Source organism: Palaemon carinicauda, chromosome 26 (genome assembly GCF_036898095.1).
Source record: "Palaemon carinicauda isolate YSFRI2023 chromosome 26, ASM3689809v2, whole genome shotgun sequence".
NCBI classification, from domain to species: Eukaryota; Metazoa; Arthropoda; class Malacostraca; order Decapoda; family Palaemonidae; genus Palaemon; species Palaemon carinicauda.
The window spans coordinates 62,640,500-62,657,000 of NC_090750.1; the positions used below are offsets into that span (position 1 = coordinate 62,640,500).

Genomic DNA, 16,501 nt, shown 5'->3' on the forward strand with positions numbered 1-16,501 from the left:
TAGTACATACCGAACATACCTGCGGATCCCAGTAACGGAGATCATCCTTGGAGGCTGCACAAGCCGCGTGCCTCCTACACGAATCATGTCCGCAAAAGTTCTTACTGCGGACGTTGCAGAAGACGCTACCACACTTCGGATGCTCCTCCTGTAAAAGAAGAAAATTTCCATGAATATCAAGTGAATTTCAATTCACATGTATATACAAGCATGTACAAAGTATAAAGGAAAGACACATACTTGTGAATCCCACACAATCACCTGTGGAAGCCTACCAGCAATTAAAATCAAATGGTTAGTCTCTGCTAGAATAACCAAAGAGAATATTTCCCGAGGGAAATAGGTGTAGCTCACACCTAAGGTAAGACTTTAACATTCTGGCTAAAGATGAAAAGAATTCTCTTTCCATCCCTGTAAGGCAACACCAAGTGACTGCACAAGGCAACACAAGCATGCTAGAAGATACCGTGTTGTAACCTACTATATCATGGTCTCCCCCGACAAAATACACCATACAGGGAAGTACTGATATAGTACATGGGGTGGCGTGCCGGCCGGCACTTGCCGGTCAGCACCCCCCCCACAGGTAGGTCTCAAGTATGCAACTTAAGAACACCAAGGCGGGGGAGAACTCTAGTTCCTATGTCTGAGCCGGCCGGCAGTGGTTGCCGGTCTGTAGCTACCCGGGTGGCACCCAGCTGCCGGCCACCACTCTTAGTGGCCAGCAGACAGGGCGAGGTAACAGGCCGGCCGGCAGAGGTAAACAAACCATGCCGGCCGGCAGCCACACCAGGTAGCGCTTGGCTGCCGGCCGCCATTCATAGTGGCCGGCAGGCGAGCGAGGAGACCGGCCGGCAAAGGCATATAGCCACCGCCGACCGACAGCAAGAGAACTAGAGAACACCCCCTACCCGACCGCCGGCCACTAGGCCGGCAGTCGGCAGAGGACAACACACAAGAAGACAACAGAATGGGTGCCGGACTAAGAGGCTATGTACCTCAACGCCCGACACCCGAAAGAGTGCTGAGAGGAAGGGGAGACACTAAGTCAGGCTTCCTAACCACTGCTCACTGTATCTACAGACAGCAGTGGGTGAGGGACCAAGGGAGGACCGGGCAGCACTCAAGGTAACAGAGCCTCTGCCGGCCGGCACACTCTGCCGGCCGACAGGGGACCAAGTCAGCTCCCCATCCTAACCTAAGCTAGGTACGGATGTGGGAAGGCTGACACAAATGGTATAACGGAAAGGACAGAAGGGAAGGACAAAGGGTCCTGTCCAACCTTGCACTGGTTAAGGATCACCCCCAGCTAAGAAAGCCCATCTCAGCCAGGGGAAAATCCGGGGAGGGAGGCCGGCACTACTAGCTGCCTCCCTAAAACCAAAGCAAGGAAGGAATCGCTATTCCGGAAAAGGGACACATCCCGTACCCGGAACAGCAATAAGGACAAGTCTGAAGGGTCACCGAGCGAAGGGATCATAACTACAGAAACCTTCAAAGGAGATCCAAGGAGGATAAACCTCCTATGTCCGTGTCAGACAGCAAGGGAGACTCTGCCCCACGCCAGACCAACACGGACTCAGACTAAAACACTGCTGTACTGTCCCTCTCTGAGCCAGACAAGCTGGAACAGGAAGGTACAGTACCACCCCAATATGGTTATATTGAAAATTAATTCAAATAAACCACTAGAGTTAAGCCCAAGGCTTAAGCAGAGGGAAAGGGTTTGCGCCCCTTCCCCGAAGAGAAGGGAGCAAACGGGGGGAACAATAAAACATATTAATAGCCTAAGACAACCTAGCCTAAGCACTAAGAGAATCGATTACCTAAATCACCGAAACTCACTCCAATACCCTCTTGGAAAAAACTCAGTATAAGCTTATATGTATAACGTTGCCTAACGCTTCAATAAAATTATAAATATCACACTTGGAAGACTAATTATCATGCAGGAAGTACAAGGGCCAAACGACTAGGCTACGAGGACTAGCGTAGGCCAGCCTAGGCAAATCCTTCGCCAGGCGCTATACCACAGCATCATAAAAGAATTCCTAAATAAGCTAAGCAGCTAATTTATTAAAGCGAAAGGGGCTGGGAACGTCGCTCTTGCTAACCAAATAAATCCTATTCTAGCGAGCGACAGCGTCCAGGACGCCTCCAGCAGGCAACAGCTCTTGTATCAAAGATAACTCTTTTAATTACTTTAATTTTAACCAAGAGCCTACATTTATACATAAAGGAAATGGTACTCAACTTATCCGAAGCAGAAGAAGTTGGAGAAAGCATAATCGAGAGAGTAAATCCAAGATATTTGGTAGAAAACACAGGGAAAACACCGAGTTGTATAGCTACGCAAAAAGGAATACAGATGGCGCCGCGAGCGGCGCAGGGCACGCTTACGAAACGGGGAGGAGAGATGCCTTACGAATGGCTCCCCCCTTTCTTATCGTTTTCGTTTTCTTGCCATTTGACCCCTACGAAGTGTTAACTCTGTTCGGGGTATAGATTGCCATGTGGCGTGTCAAGAATACGTCCGCTGATATTTACGATATCCCTGAGGTCTTTTTTAGGGATATTCGCTCCAGGAGTTAGAATTCTGGGTACCTTAAGGTAAATTCTCTGGGAATATCGCCGTAGTTGTAATATACCCTAGGAAGCTACCTTAGAGGAACTTCCATCAGGACGACATGGCTTGAGCCCAAAAATGCCTATTAATGCATTATAAATCTAAAGAAAAGTAAAGCCATATACATTTATCTAATTTTGCATGGAGACATCAACTATTCTAATGATGTTTCCATTAATATTATGTCGCGGGGCATAACATAACATATCCCTGCATGTCGTAAGAGGCAACTAAATGGGACAACACGAGGAGACAGGGAATCCCCTCTCCTGTGTAATTACTTTCTATGAGACATCAGAGAAGAGGAGCTGGAGAGAGTGTGACTGCTCTCCGCACTCTAGTTTTGGGGTGTCTGAATGTGCGTGGATGTAGTACAATAGAGAGTAAAAGATGTGAAATTGAAAGTGAAAGGGAAACATGTGGGTAACACGCGGTAAGCACAAAGGATCGGGGGACACAAAGGGTCGCACAAGGTAAGAGAGAACGCGGCGAGATGTTGATCACGTCGCGACCAGAAACTTACTGACGAGTCGACGACCTGAGCTAGCACGCTTCCCGACCCCGGGTCGCCTCAGGGCACATATCACACTGCCTGAGGTTGACCCCTTAGAAAACAGAAAGAGGGTAAACTATACAAAAAGCTTGTCGGTTAGGTAGAGTTACCAGTAACTCCTAAGAAGGTAGTTCTAGGTAAGTATGTTAGGAAAAATACAAATTACTTAAAAATTTGTGATTTTGGAATAGAAGGATGGATGTATTGGCCTTGTTTGAGACAAGGATAAAAGAGAAGGGTACAGTGATGTTTGGTGAAGTGACAGATAGTGTGTCTGGGATTGAAAGGGGAAGAGCAAGAGAGGGTGTGGCTTTACTGCCTAGTGAATGGATGACAGATAAAGTAGTGGAATGGAAGGAGGTATCATCTAGGTTAAGGTGGAAAAGGGTTAGGCTGGGTAGGGAATGTTGGGCTTTTGTTAGTGCATATGGGCCAGGTTGTGAGAAAACTAAAGAGGAGAATGAATTCTGGAATCAATTAACTACGTGTGTAAAAAGACTGGGTAGAAGGAATTATAAAGATGTGATGGGTGATTTAAGCGCCAGAGTGGGTGCTGGAGAGGTAGAAGGTGTCACTAGGAAGTATGGCATACCAGATGAAAATGAGAATGAGATAGACTGGTAGATATGTGTGTTGAACAAGAGCTGCTTATCAGTAGTAGTTTTTTTCAAGAAGAGATAATAATAAGTATACACGGGTAAGAGTAGCAAATGGACACGGTTGTCCTTAATGGTGCATAAGTCTACTTATTAATGCTCTGGTGCCAGTCCTTGGACACCACACAGCACATTAACCTCAAAAAAGGGATTTTGACGAAGGAAAAATCTATTTCTGGGCGAGAGACCCATGTCGCCCAGTGAATATCTCTCGCTAATAGTCTGTTCTCTTTCAGTGCTCCCAACTTGAGAAAGATACAGCTCGGGCTACCCTCAAGATCTGGATTGACGGGTTTGCCCGCAACTTGAAGGCCACACAGCCTTATATCCTCCTGGGAATGGTGTTCCCGTCTCTACCACATGCTAAAACTTCACCTGCGGTCCCCGAAGAATTGACATTAACCTCAAAAAAGGTGTTTTGATGAAAGAAAAACCTGTTTTTGGAGAGGTGTTGTGTGGTCTCCAGGACCTTCCCTCCTCCCTAACCTTGCACAAAGTAGTGGGGCAACTGTTTTTCACTTGGAAACTTAAAGATGGGTGCAAAGTGATGCGCTTGTAGCATTGTCTCCAACTGGGAAGATGGTTCCCTTCTATGAGGTGATGGCAAATTATGACTTCACCCATAGCAGGCAAATTTCAGCAGTAAAGGTGCTGTGTCGACTTCTATCGAACCTGAACTGAAGAGTCTCCCTTATGCACACTGAGTCTATGCTTTGTATGTTGAAACACTGGCCATAGACCAGGGGAGACAATAATCCTTTGGTACCTATGTTGTATTGGATTTCTTGTTCTTGTCTTTCACGGGAAAATCCTGTCCCCAAAAACAGGTTTTTCCTTTATCAAAACCACTTTTTAAATGTGTTATGGCCCACATTATTCTCAGTCTACTCTAGACTTTGACAACTGAAGAGCTAAAAAACCAAGGCTAATTGCTTCCCTATTAGGCAGTTATTCAGCATTAATAAAATAATAAATTTGTAAGTGCTATAAACACATAAACTCGAATGAATCTCACTCTTAGTAAGCACAATATTCCTATAATTACTCAACATAATTTTTATACAAACTTCACCAGGCAAAAGGGGGCCTCTCCTACAAGGGATCTCTCGCATATCTTTAAACTACTTTTCTATTAAAAACTACTTTCAATCAAGCAATTAAGAAATATGACTAAATATAATGAAAACTATTTTCAAAACCCTTTTGTATCCTAGTATATTCTGACCATTGATTAAGGCAAACACTTCTCCTTCTCTTTAATCTGTAAAATAAAGAGTAAATCAACAGTATCTTACCTAGGAGTCATATAGTGGATATTAGAGTCTGTAAAACCATACTCTGCTTTTAGGTGATCAAGCTCCTCGACACTCTCCATGAACTCAATCTGAGGAGCCAAATAATAAGGTAAATAAAAAGTTCATAATATTAAAATTCTAGTAAAGTAATGCAGATTTCCTGCACTTTATTATTGGTGAACAATTACATTTTTGAGCAATTAACCCTTTTACCCACAAAGGACGTACTGGTACGTTTCACAAAAGCCATCCCTTTCCCCCATGGACGTATCGGTACGTCCTTGCAAAAAAATGCTATAAAAAATTTTTTTTCATATTTTTGATAATTTTTTGAGAAAATGCAGGCATTTTCCAAGAGAATGAGACCAACCTGACCTCTCTATGACAAAAATTAAGGCTGTTAGAGCAATTTAAAAAAAATATACTGCAAAATGTGCTGGGAAAAAAATAACCCCCGGGGGGTTAAGGGTTGGAAATTTCCAAATAGCCTGGGGGTAAAAGGGTTAAATCCGGCTTATTAGCACTGGTTATGTAAGTTCTTGCCCCAAGCGAAATACAGTAATAACATTTAGGAATGTTTATATTAAATTATATCAACTACTTTGTTCAACTTGTAAGATCACATTCCTTTACCATTAAGTAATATTTAAAAAGACAATATATATGTTGCACTACATATTAATTTTCTTTTAAAATTTACATTATTAAATGATTTTCTGCAGCAAACTACTAATTTAATTTTTGCTTCATTTCTATTATCATCACTAAAATTTACATTATTAAATTATTTTCTGCAGCAAACTACTAATTTAATTTTTGCTTCATTTCTATTATCATCACTAAAATTTACATTATTAAATGATTTTCTGCAGCAAACTACTAATTTAATTTTTGCTTCATTTCTATTATCATCACTAAAATTTACATTATTAAATTATTTTCTGCAGCAAACTACTAATTTAATTTTTGCTTCATTTCTATTATCATCACTAAAATTTACATTATTAAATTATTTTCTGCAGCAAACTACTAATTTAATTTTTGCTTCATTTCTATTATCATCACTAAAAGAATTATATAAATATTTCCAAAAATGCTCACACATACCTTAGTATTCAAGACTCCCATAACCATATCAGTTAAAATAACCATAGGATTCTCATTTGTGGAATGGACAAAAACACCAACAAATACTTCCATGTCAGATCTTGCTCTCTGGAAAAGAAAAAAATAAGATAATCAAATTCCAACTTCATAATTTGAAGTACAGTAACTAAAGGTCATTTTATTGACTTGAATTATCATTATTAAAATGTTAATTCATAAGTTTAAGAGCAGGACAAGTTCGGACCCTTTTCACCGGGCGTCACAGGTCTCTCCCCAGAAATAGATTTTTCCTTCGTCAAAATCCCTTTATTAAAATGTTAATTCATAAGTTTAAGAGCAGGACAAGTTCGGACCCTTTTCACCGGGCGTCACAGGTCTCTCCCTAGAAATAGATTTTTCCTTCGTCAAAATCCCTTTATCAAAATGTTAATTCATAAGTTTAAGAGCAGGACAAGTTCAGATTGATTTCACAAATCCCATACCGACGTCATGGCAATAAAATATTTGCATCATATGGCCCAATTCAATGAAAGCTTACTTTTGAAACAGAAAGGGTAATGATAGATCGCTTGCAACAGCTCCCAATGAAAGAAGGTATCAATCAACATAACTACTAACAGTAAAAAAAAAAAAAAAATCTTATAAGTAAAAAAACATTCCACTAAAATACAGTATATGTAATTCCCTAACTCCATTATCGTATAATATTCAAGCACAAAACACACCCAGGACAAACTATTATAGCATCAGCACATAGTTAAACAAAACCACATAATCATACACACAGAAATGTGGGCCATAATCATTTTAATTCAAGAGTATCACCATAATTGGATGAACATTTTTACACTCATCTAATACTATAAAAATCCATTTAAATTTGGGGGGCAAATATATAATAATCAAACAGGAAATTATAATCAATCACTCACCTAACAATTATTTATTATGACAGCTGTCATGAAGACTGGTACACATACCATTTCAAACATATATTAGACCTACACATAAAATCTGTACACATTAATAATAAACAAAATAAAATTTTAAAATAAAAAAGAACAGTTTGATTCAATTAGAAAACCAGTAACTACCAAAGGATTGTTTAAAAAATAAAACCAAATTTCAAACCCAAGGATAGAACTGATCTAGACACAACCTCATGAAACCATCTACTCACGAGACAATTTTTGTGATGAACGCAACAGATTTGAGCAGAATCGAGATAAATTTTCAGGAAACTAAATTATCATCAATCAATGTATAGTGATATTTTAGGTACTAAATATTTCCCAGTTATTTAACAACAACAAAATAATTACTTTCCATACTAAAATTCAGAAAATGAAATTCAAATCTAATAAAGGGATTTTGACGAAGGAAAAATCTATTTCTGGGCGAGAGACCCGCGTCGCCCAGTGAAATGCTCCTTTAGCACACCATTTCTAAGGTATATAACTGCTATATATTACCAGAGAAAAAATTGCATAGGGATGCCAGGTTGAACCCAGCTCGCTCACCTATAAAAGGTGTCGATATATAATACTGGGGCGTGATAGATCACAACCAGAGGCCTCGCACCATTTAGATATCTCCTGTCAAAATCCCCGAACAGCGAGGTGCCGTTCCACCTCCCACTACTACAGTACCAACAATCCCACGCTAGTGGCGTCACTCCTTTTTTAGCACGCAATTATGATAACATTATTTACCTTGTGTGTCTATTTACCGGGTTTTTTTTCTGGATTTACCTCAAGATGTCGGACTCAAATCTAATAAACTACATTGCTATTTGCCAATTAGATTGGTAATGGAAAATACTTAATCGAAGGAAATAAGACTAACCAAAGACTGTAAGATTGTTTCCAAAGCCCTGTACTGTTCTGTACATTAACCTCCTGAACTAAAAAAAAAAAAAATTAAATTCTAACAGCAAAGAGGATGTAGCATGGCATAATGCTCACACACATTGGTAATTAAGAATAATAAAAATACTCACAAAATTATCATTACTTTAACTGTGACAACAGTCATTGAGAATATTGAAATTACAGAAAAAATAAATATGGGAAAATTAAATTTAATGTGCAAGAGAAAAACTAGAGGCATAAACAAAACACCTTAAACACAGGAGATATGAAGGAATAACAATCTGATGAAGTAAATTTAGACTATGCATAACAAAAACAAGTAAAAAAGTCTACATACCAATTTTGACTGACAGTTTTCCATTATTCTGTATATTGTACTTTTGCTTATGTTTGGAACTTCAGGATTTAATGAGAGGAACCTATTTCTTGTTTCTTCTATAGTTATATCTTCTTTTTGTGATAGTATATCCATTATCATTTGTTCGTGGTCGTCTGATAATTTTTTCTTTCGTCCCGTTGACGTTTTCCGTTGTATTCTGTGTTCCTTTTTAAATACTTGAACTACTGATGAGACAGTGGACTTCGCTAAATGCATAAAATCAGCGACTTCTCGGATAGTTCTATTCTCATTGAAGAATAAACTGCAAAGGAAATAAATATTTACAAATATAGTTTATATTGTATACAATACACAATAAAACTTAAGACATTCCACACATTATGGACTAGTTAGTGACCTAAAATGAATCTGGAACACGTTTTATTGGACTAATTAGACCCAAAATGAATCTGGAACACATATTACAAAAATATAACAAAGTCCTTTTTTATGCAAGTAAAAACGTATTAAATTACAAAAATCGTAATCTATTTTTAAAACATTTAAAACAGTACTATCTTTCAAAAGTAGATTGTAAAAATAGAGCAATACTTCCGCTATCACACGTGTTCTATTACATTAAACCCGCCCACGATAGTTGAAAAACTGGGAAATAAATACTATACAGAAATCTCCAGTGTACTTCTTTTTATGACTTTTTAAATTTTCATATTTCTTTCTATTTTCTTTGTATATATATATATCGAACCCTTTACAAACCCGTTATACACTCTTAAAGCAATTTTCAAGCTAAAACTTACTTTTACTATGAACACATCCTTACATATATGTAAATGAAAAAATTAAAATCCAAACACTCGATAACGTATGTACAGTACTGCTTGGACAGGCTACAACATTGACCAACCTGTATGTACATTTACTGAGATAAAAAAGTACACCTGTATTTAAAATAAAATTAATTTTGATAACACTGAGGTTTCACTCAACTATGTCGACTAATAATGCATTGTAATTTCATATTTTTAGTTTATGCCCCCTGTGGCCGCGGGGGCATAAAAACAATTAGAATAGCGCCAACGTTATCCCTGCGTGTTGTAAGAGGCGACTAAAAGGAACGGGACGAGGGGGCTGGTAACCCCCTCTCCTGTATAAAAATCCTACGAGGCATCAACAAAGAATACAACCCCCCAAAATTGGGGGAAGTGCCTTTGGTATATGTATGTAGCTTTGCTGTGCTTAATTACAAAGCTTAGGAAATTACCGGGTATGATTTTTTCTTCTAATTCCTTATGTAGTTTTTGTGCAATTTGGTTTACCTTTTCATTGTATAAAGAAGGTATAATATAATAACATATCAGTCATACTCTACTTACTGTCATTTGTAACAACTACAGTACAGTAATTGTTTACTGAACTATCATATGAAAGTTGTAATGCAAGCAAAACAGCTGTTATTATCCGAATTAGTTGTACATAAACATGTTATTTTCATTAGTAAAATAAATTTTTGAATATACTTACCCGATAATCATGTAGCTGTCAACTCCGTTGCCCGACAGAATTCTACGGGAGGGATACGCCAGCTATCACTATACTAGAAGGGGGTGTACTCACAAGCGCCACCTGTGGCCAGGTACTACAGTACTTGTTGTTGACGCCACCTCACTTTTTCCTCGGTCCACTGGTTCTCTATGGGGAGGAAGGGTGGGTCAATTAAATCATGATTATCGGGTAAGTATATTCAAAAATTTATTTTACTAATGAAAATAACATTTTTCAATATTAAACTTACCCGATAATCATGTAGCTGATTCACACCCAGGGGGGTGGGTGAAAAACCAGTGTACAAGACTAAAGGATAGCTAAGTATCCCGTATTTCATATAATCAGTTATCCACAATAACAATGAAATAATAAGTACCTGGTAAGGAAGTCGACTTGAACCGTTACTCTGCCTTTAATAAGATCGTCTTCCTTACTGAGCGCAGCGTTCCTCTTGGAAGGCTGAATCAACTCAAAGGTGCTAAAGTATACAGGGCTGCAACCCATACTAAAGGACCTCATCACAACCTTTAACCTCGGCGCTTTTCAAGAAAGAATTGACCACCCGCCAAATCAACAAGGATGTGGAAGGCTTCTTAGCCGACCGTACAACCCATAAAAAGTATTCAAGAGAAAGGTTAAAAGGTTATGGGATTATGGGAATGTAGTGGCTGAGCCCTCGCCTACTACTGCATTCGTTGCTACGAATGGTCCCAGGGTGTAGCAGTACTCGTAGAGAGACTGGACATCTTTGAGATAGAATGATGCGAACACTGACTTGCTTCTCCAATAGGTTGCATCCATAACACTCTGCAGAGAATGGCTCTGTTTGAAGGCCACTGAAGTAGCCACAGCTCCCACTTCATGTGTCCTTACCTTCAGCAAAGCAAGGTCTTCTTCCTTCAGATGAGAATGTGTTTCTCTAATCAGAAGCCTGAATAGTAAGAAACTGAGTTCTTAGAACTTGGAAAAGAAGGTTTCTTGATAGCACACTATAAGGCTTCTGATTGTCCTTGTAAAGGTTAAGACCTTTTAGATAGTACCTAAGAGCTCTAACTGGGCAAAGTACTCTCTTCAGTTCATTCCCCACCAAGTTGGACAGGCTTGGGATCTCGAACGACTTAGGCCAAGGACGTGAAGGAAGCTCGTTTAGCAAAAACCGAGCTGCAAGGAACATGTAGCCGTTTCAGATGTGAAAACAATGATCCTGCTGAAGGCGTGGATCTCACTTACTCTTTTAGCTGTTGTCAAGCACACGAGGAAAAGAGTTTTTAATGTGAGGTCCTAAAAAGAGGCTGATTGGAGAGGTTCAAATCTTGATGACATAAGGAACCTTAGGACCACGTCTAGATTCCAGCCTGGAGTGGACAACCGACGTTCCTTTGAGGTCTCAAAAGACCTAGGGAGGTCCTGTAGATCTTTGTTGGTGGAAAGATCCAAGCCTCTGTGGCGGAAAACCGCTGCCAACATACTTCTGTAACCCTTGATCGTAGGAGCTGAAAGGGATCTTACTTTCCTTAGATATAACAGGAAGTCAGCAATCTGGGTTACAGTGGTACTGGTTGAGGAAACTGCATTGGTCTTGTACCAGCTACGGAAGACTTCCCCTTGAGACTGATAGATTCTGAGAGTGGATGTTCTCCTTGCTTTGGCAATCGCTCTGGCTGCCTCCTTCGAAAAGCCCCTAGCTCTTGAGAGTCTTTCGAAAGTCTGAAGGCAGTCAGACGAAGAGCGTGGAGGATTGGGTGTACCTTCTTTACGTGAGGTAGACTTAGAAGGTTCACTCCTAGAGGAAGAGTCCTGGGAATGTCGACCAGCTATTGCAGTACCTCTAAGAACCATTCTCTCGCGGGCCAGAGCGGAGCCAACCAACGTCAGCCGTGTCCCTTTGTGAGAGGAGAACTTCTGAAGTACCCTGTTGACAATCTTGAACGGCGGGAATGCATACAGGTCGAGATGGAACCAATCCAGTAGAAAAGCATCCACGTGAACTGCTGCTGGGTCTGGAATCGGAGAACAATACAACAGGAGTCTCTAGGTTATCGAGGTAGCGAACAGATCTATGGTTGGCTGACCCCACAGGGCCCAAAGTCTGCTGCAAACATTCTTGAGAAGGGTCCACTCTGTGGGGATGACCTGACCCTTCCGGCTGAGGTGATCTGCCATGACATTCATACCGCCCTGAATGAACCTCGTTACCAGTTAGCTTTCGATCTTTAGACCAGATGAGTAGGTCCCTTGCGATCTAGAACAACTTCCACGAAAGAGTCCCTCCCTGCTTGAAGATGTAAGCCAGGGCTGTGGTGTTGTCAGAGTCCAACTCCACCACTTTGTAAAGCTGGAGGGACTTGAAGTTTATCAAGGCCAGAATAACCGCCAACAACTCCTTGCAATTGATGTGAAGTGTCCTTTGCTCCTGATTCCATGTTCCCGAGCATTCTTGTCCGTCCAAAGTCGCACCCCAGCCCGTGTCTGATGCGTCCGAGAGGAGACGGCGGTCGTGTTTCTGAACAGCCAAAGGTAGACTTCCTTGAGAAGAAAGCTGTTCTTACACCACGCGAGAGAAGACCTCCTCTCTTCGGAAACAGGAACTGAGACCGTCTCTAGCGTCATGTCCTTTATCCAGTGAGCAGCTAGATGATACTGAAGGGGGGAGAGGTGGAGTCTCCCTAACACGATGAACAGGGCCAGCGATGAAAGTGTCCCTGTTATACTCATCCACTACCTGACTGAGCATCGGTTCCTTCTCAGCATGCTCTGGATGCATTCTAGGGCTTGGAAGATCTTGGGGCCGACGGAGAAGCCCGAAAAGCTCGACTCTGAAGATCCATACCCAAGGAGACAATGGTCTGGGATGGGACGAGCTGAGACTCCTCAAAATTGACCAGGAGGCCCAGTTCCTTGGTCAGATCCATAGTCCATTTGAAAATCTCCAGACAGCGACGACTTGTGGGAGCTCTTAAAAGCCAGTCGTCTGACGGAGCCGGACACAAGATCATGGTACTGCTGCACAGTCTGTGAACTGTCAACCATGGGCAAGCGAGGAAGTACAGTGACAACCCGAATCTGTCTAGACTGTCTGGGTCGTACAGACAACTCCTTATCGGGTTGCTGAGGTTGCCGCACTGCGTCACAACAAGTCACTTCTGCTGGTTGTTGAACGTCTTCCCCGTGACACATTGACTCCGTAAACAAAAAATCCTCTAACAAGGACTAAGCTTGGACTGCATGTCTTGCAACACAGCTCAAGGTCTATGGGAGCAGGTGTGGTAACAGACGGGATTAGCGACTGAAGTTGAACCATTACCTTCCCTGGAAGCATGTTATGCTTAAAAAAAAAGTCCATAGGAGGCTACGCAGCTAAAGGCTCCCTCCAAATGACAGAGTCCTCAAGGGAATATCAGAAGGAGGGAGAAAAGAACTTTTTCATCTACAGGGACCATATCCTAGAAAAGCTAAGTTCTCTCAGTGAGGGTTTCACTGGTGCAAAAGCAGCAGACTAGAAGGCAACGTTATGAAACTGCTTGACAGTCTAGTGAGTTGGCAACAACCAAAGATGTGTGACTGAGAAGCATGCGGTAAGGTATGCAGAGCATGTTGTATGCAGAGTATGCTGTATGCAGAGCATGCTGTATGTAGAGCATGTTGTATGGTGAGCATGCTGAATGCAGAGCATGCTGTATGCAGAGCATGTTGTATGCAGAGCATGCTGAATGCAGAGCATGCTGTATGCAGAGCATGTTGTATGCAGAGCATGCTGAATGCAGAGCATGCTGTATGCAGAGCATGTTGTATGCAGAGCATGCTGTAAGCAGAGCATGCTGTATGTAGAGCATGCTGTAAGGTAAACAGAGCGTGTGCATGGCGTTTAACATTTCTCAGAAATTCCATGACCAGTGCTAGAGTGCTTTATGCATGCTTGCATGGGGTTTTAATATCAACATAATATTAACCTTACATTCATAACTCATGATTCATATTTTTGCCATATTTGCGATATTGTTAAAAATATATTGCAAGGAATACAAATATATTTTTATAAGTAATACAAATAACCTCCATTATCATAATGTTTGACAATGGAGGTAAGGTAAGCTGAACAGCAGAGTCAGAACGAGCTGGAACAACAATAGTTGTGGTTTCCTCTTCAAGACTCTGTTGAGGGAACACCTGAGGCTCAGTCTGCAAAGGCTGATCAGCAGAAGGTAGGCTCATGGGTGGAGGAGGCTGACTCCTGGCATGAGTGGCTGAACTCAAGGGTTGCGCTTGCTGAGTGGTTGGCGGATGCGCAGGTGCAAGTTCCTGAGGAACGAGTTGAGGTTCCTGCGGTGTGAGCTGAGAGCGAAAAGGTAGTGGCTGCGCAGAACGCAGTAAAAGTCTCGCAAGTTGAGGCTCCTGAGGCGCAAGGCTAAGGTGTTGTGCTTGCCTTGAGGAGGGTTGAGCTCGCTGCAGCGAGAGCTGAGGAGACTGACTCATGGATGGGAGAGGTTGTTGTACCTCAAGCGAGTGTTGCCTCACTGGTGGAACAGCAAGTGGAAGCGGAGGAAGAGAGGTATAAGCCTCCTGTTCCCATTGCTGAGGTTGCCTTAAGGAAGGCGGAGTGAGCTGCACACCACTGGGATCAGTAAACTCATAACGTGGCTCAACATCGTACGCCTGGCAGGCGGTACTGCGGTCAGGCGGAGCGAGCGCAGGCGGAGCGAGCGCAGGCGGAGCGAGCGCAGGCGGAGGGAGCGCAGGCGGAGCGAGCGCAGGCGGAGGCGCAACCTTCTCAGCCCGACACTCACGCATCAAGACCGAAAGTTGTGACTGCATGGACTGCAGTAGAGTCAACTTGGGGTCGGCAGACACTAAGGTCTGCTGAGGTAAAGCCTTAACAGCAGAGATCTGTTGCGGCAGAACCTTACTCCTCTTAGGCGGAGTGCATTCAACTGATGACTGCGGGGAGTCAGAGCTAACCCAATGACTGCATCCGGGTTGTTGAACTCTAACTTCGTACGTCTGGCATAGGTCTGGACTTTACGTTTAAGAGGTCTTGAGACCTGAGACCAGCGTTTTCTCCCCTAAATTTTTTCTGCAGACGAGCAAAATAAGGGCTCAATCGTCTGTGGGTGGGAGTGACGGTCTCGGTAAGACACGCCCACAACCACCGAGGATACTTCTGTGCGCCGATCAAGGCCTGCTGAACCCTTTTGTCCTTCGACATTGCTTCTCCCCTGGGCTTGGGAGCTTGCAAGAGGTCCCGGACTGGGAGGACGACTGGCGCGCACAGAAGTACCCTCACGCACTAATCACTTATCACTTTGATTTTCTGTTTGCACTTATATCACTGAACTCGAAACTTTAAGTGGTTTGTACCTGAAACACGCAATTCTATCCTTTCTCAAAAGTTAGTAATTGCGAAAACAGAATTACAATGTAACAGAAAAATCTAATGAAAGATAAATAATTCAGTGGCTGGAAAGAGACTAAACACTAGATCACTCTAGAAACGTTTACCTTCTTCCCCTAAAGAGACTAGGGAGAAGAGCAAAAACGATAACAACGTTACTCGCTTGAATGAAACGTTTATCCTCCTCTTTCTCCCTCCGTCTCTATATCTCTCTCTTTCTCTCTCTCTAGACTTAGAACCTGAGAGAAGAGCCCAATCATATATATCGTTAAAACATATTATTGTTAAAGGAAAAAACTGAAATATTTCCCAAAATGAAAAGTTCCTTTATTAGGATTAAAACCATTAAGTTAAGAAAGAATGAACAAAACGCTAGACACGGTTACTCTTACTGCAACGTGAAACCGTGAAAATTCTTTCTCTATCGTAACGATAGAGCGCAAGTTGAACGTTCTGAACGTCAACAACTGCAGAGACAAAACAAAACGTTAGTTCAACTTTGAAAACAGTACGAGACTATCAAAGAAATTCTTTCAAAGACATTAAAATAGCATAATATGTTAACAGGTAAAACCGAAATGACGGGCTCAAAGTTAATTAACTTCGGTACCAAGAAAAGACCGCCTACTATTAGGAAGGTCGAATATAAACAAATATAAAAATTAATTTTAATAAGTTTATAATAAAAGGAAGTTAATCGAAGAGGCCTATAAGAGGCGGAGAGATATAAAATAAATCTATAACTTTTGTTAAGCAAAATTAAGAAAGAGAGTCTATACTCTCTTAGACACCAACACTTCCGTCTAAGGGAAGGGTCGGCCATTAAAAGGTGAAAGAGAGTTAATACTCTCTTCGTCACCATAATAAATCAAATTAATTCCAAAAGCTAACTAAGCTAATATAGAAGTTTCCAGTATAGCGAATAGCTGCAAATTTAGAGAAATACTTCACCAAACCGTGAACAATACTCCAAAATCATAAGCGTATCCAAGAACGTCTTGCCGGAAGCACGACAGAGGAAAAAGTGAGGTGGCGTCAACAACAAGTACTGTAGTACCTGGCCACAGGTGGCGCTTGTGAGTACACCCCCTTCTAGTATAGTGATAGCTGGCGTAT

General features: G+C 41.6%; 1 protein-coding gene across 4 annotated transcripts in view; it reads right to left on the reverse strand.

The window, feature by feature from the left end:
- LOC137619540 (uncharacterized) overlaps positions 1-16,501 on the reverse strand; it is a 74,048-nt gene that overhangs the window by 19,866 nt on the left and 37,681 nt on the right. For all 4 annotated transcript variants that reach the window (XM_068349630.1, XM_068349629.1, XM_068349631.1 and 1 more), the window contains exons 8-10: positions 8,446-8,749; positions 6,238-6,345; positions 5,131-5,219 (exon numbers count right to left, since the gene is read on the reverse strand). In XM_068349630.1, the coding sequence (XP_068205731.1) occupies positions 5,131-5,219; positions 6,238-6,345; positions 8,446-8,749 (501 nt within the window). The remainder of the gene's footprint in view (positions 1-5,130; positions 5,220-6,237; positions 6,346-8,445; positions 8,750-16,501) is intronic.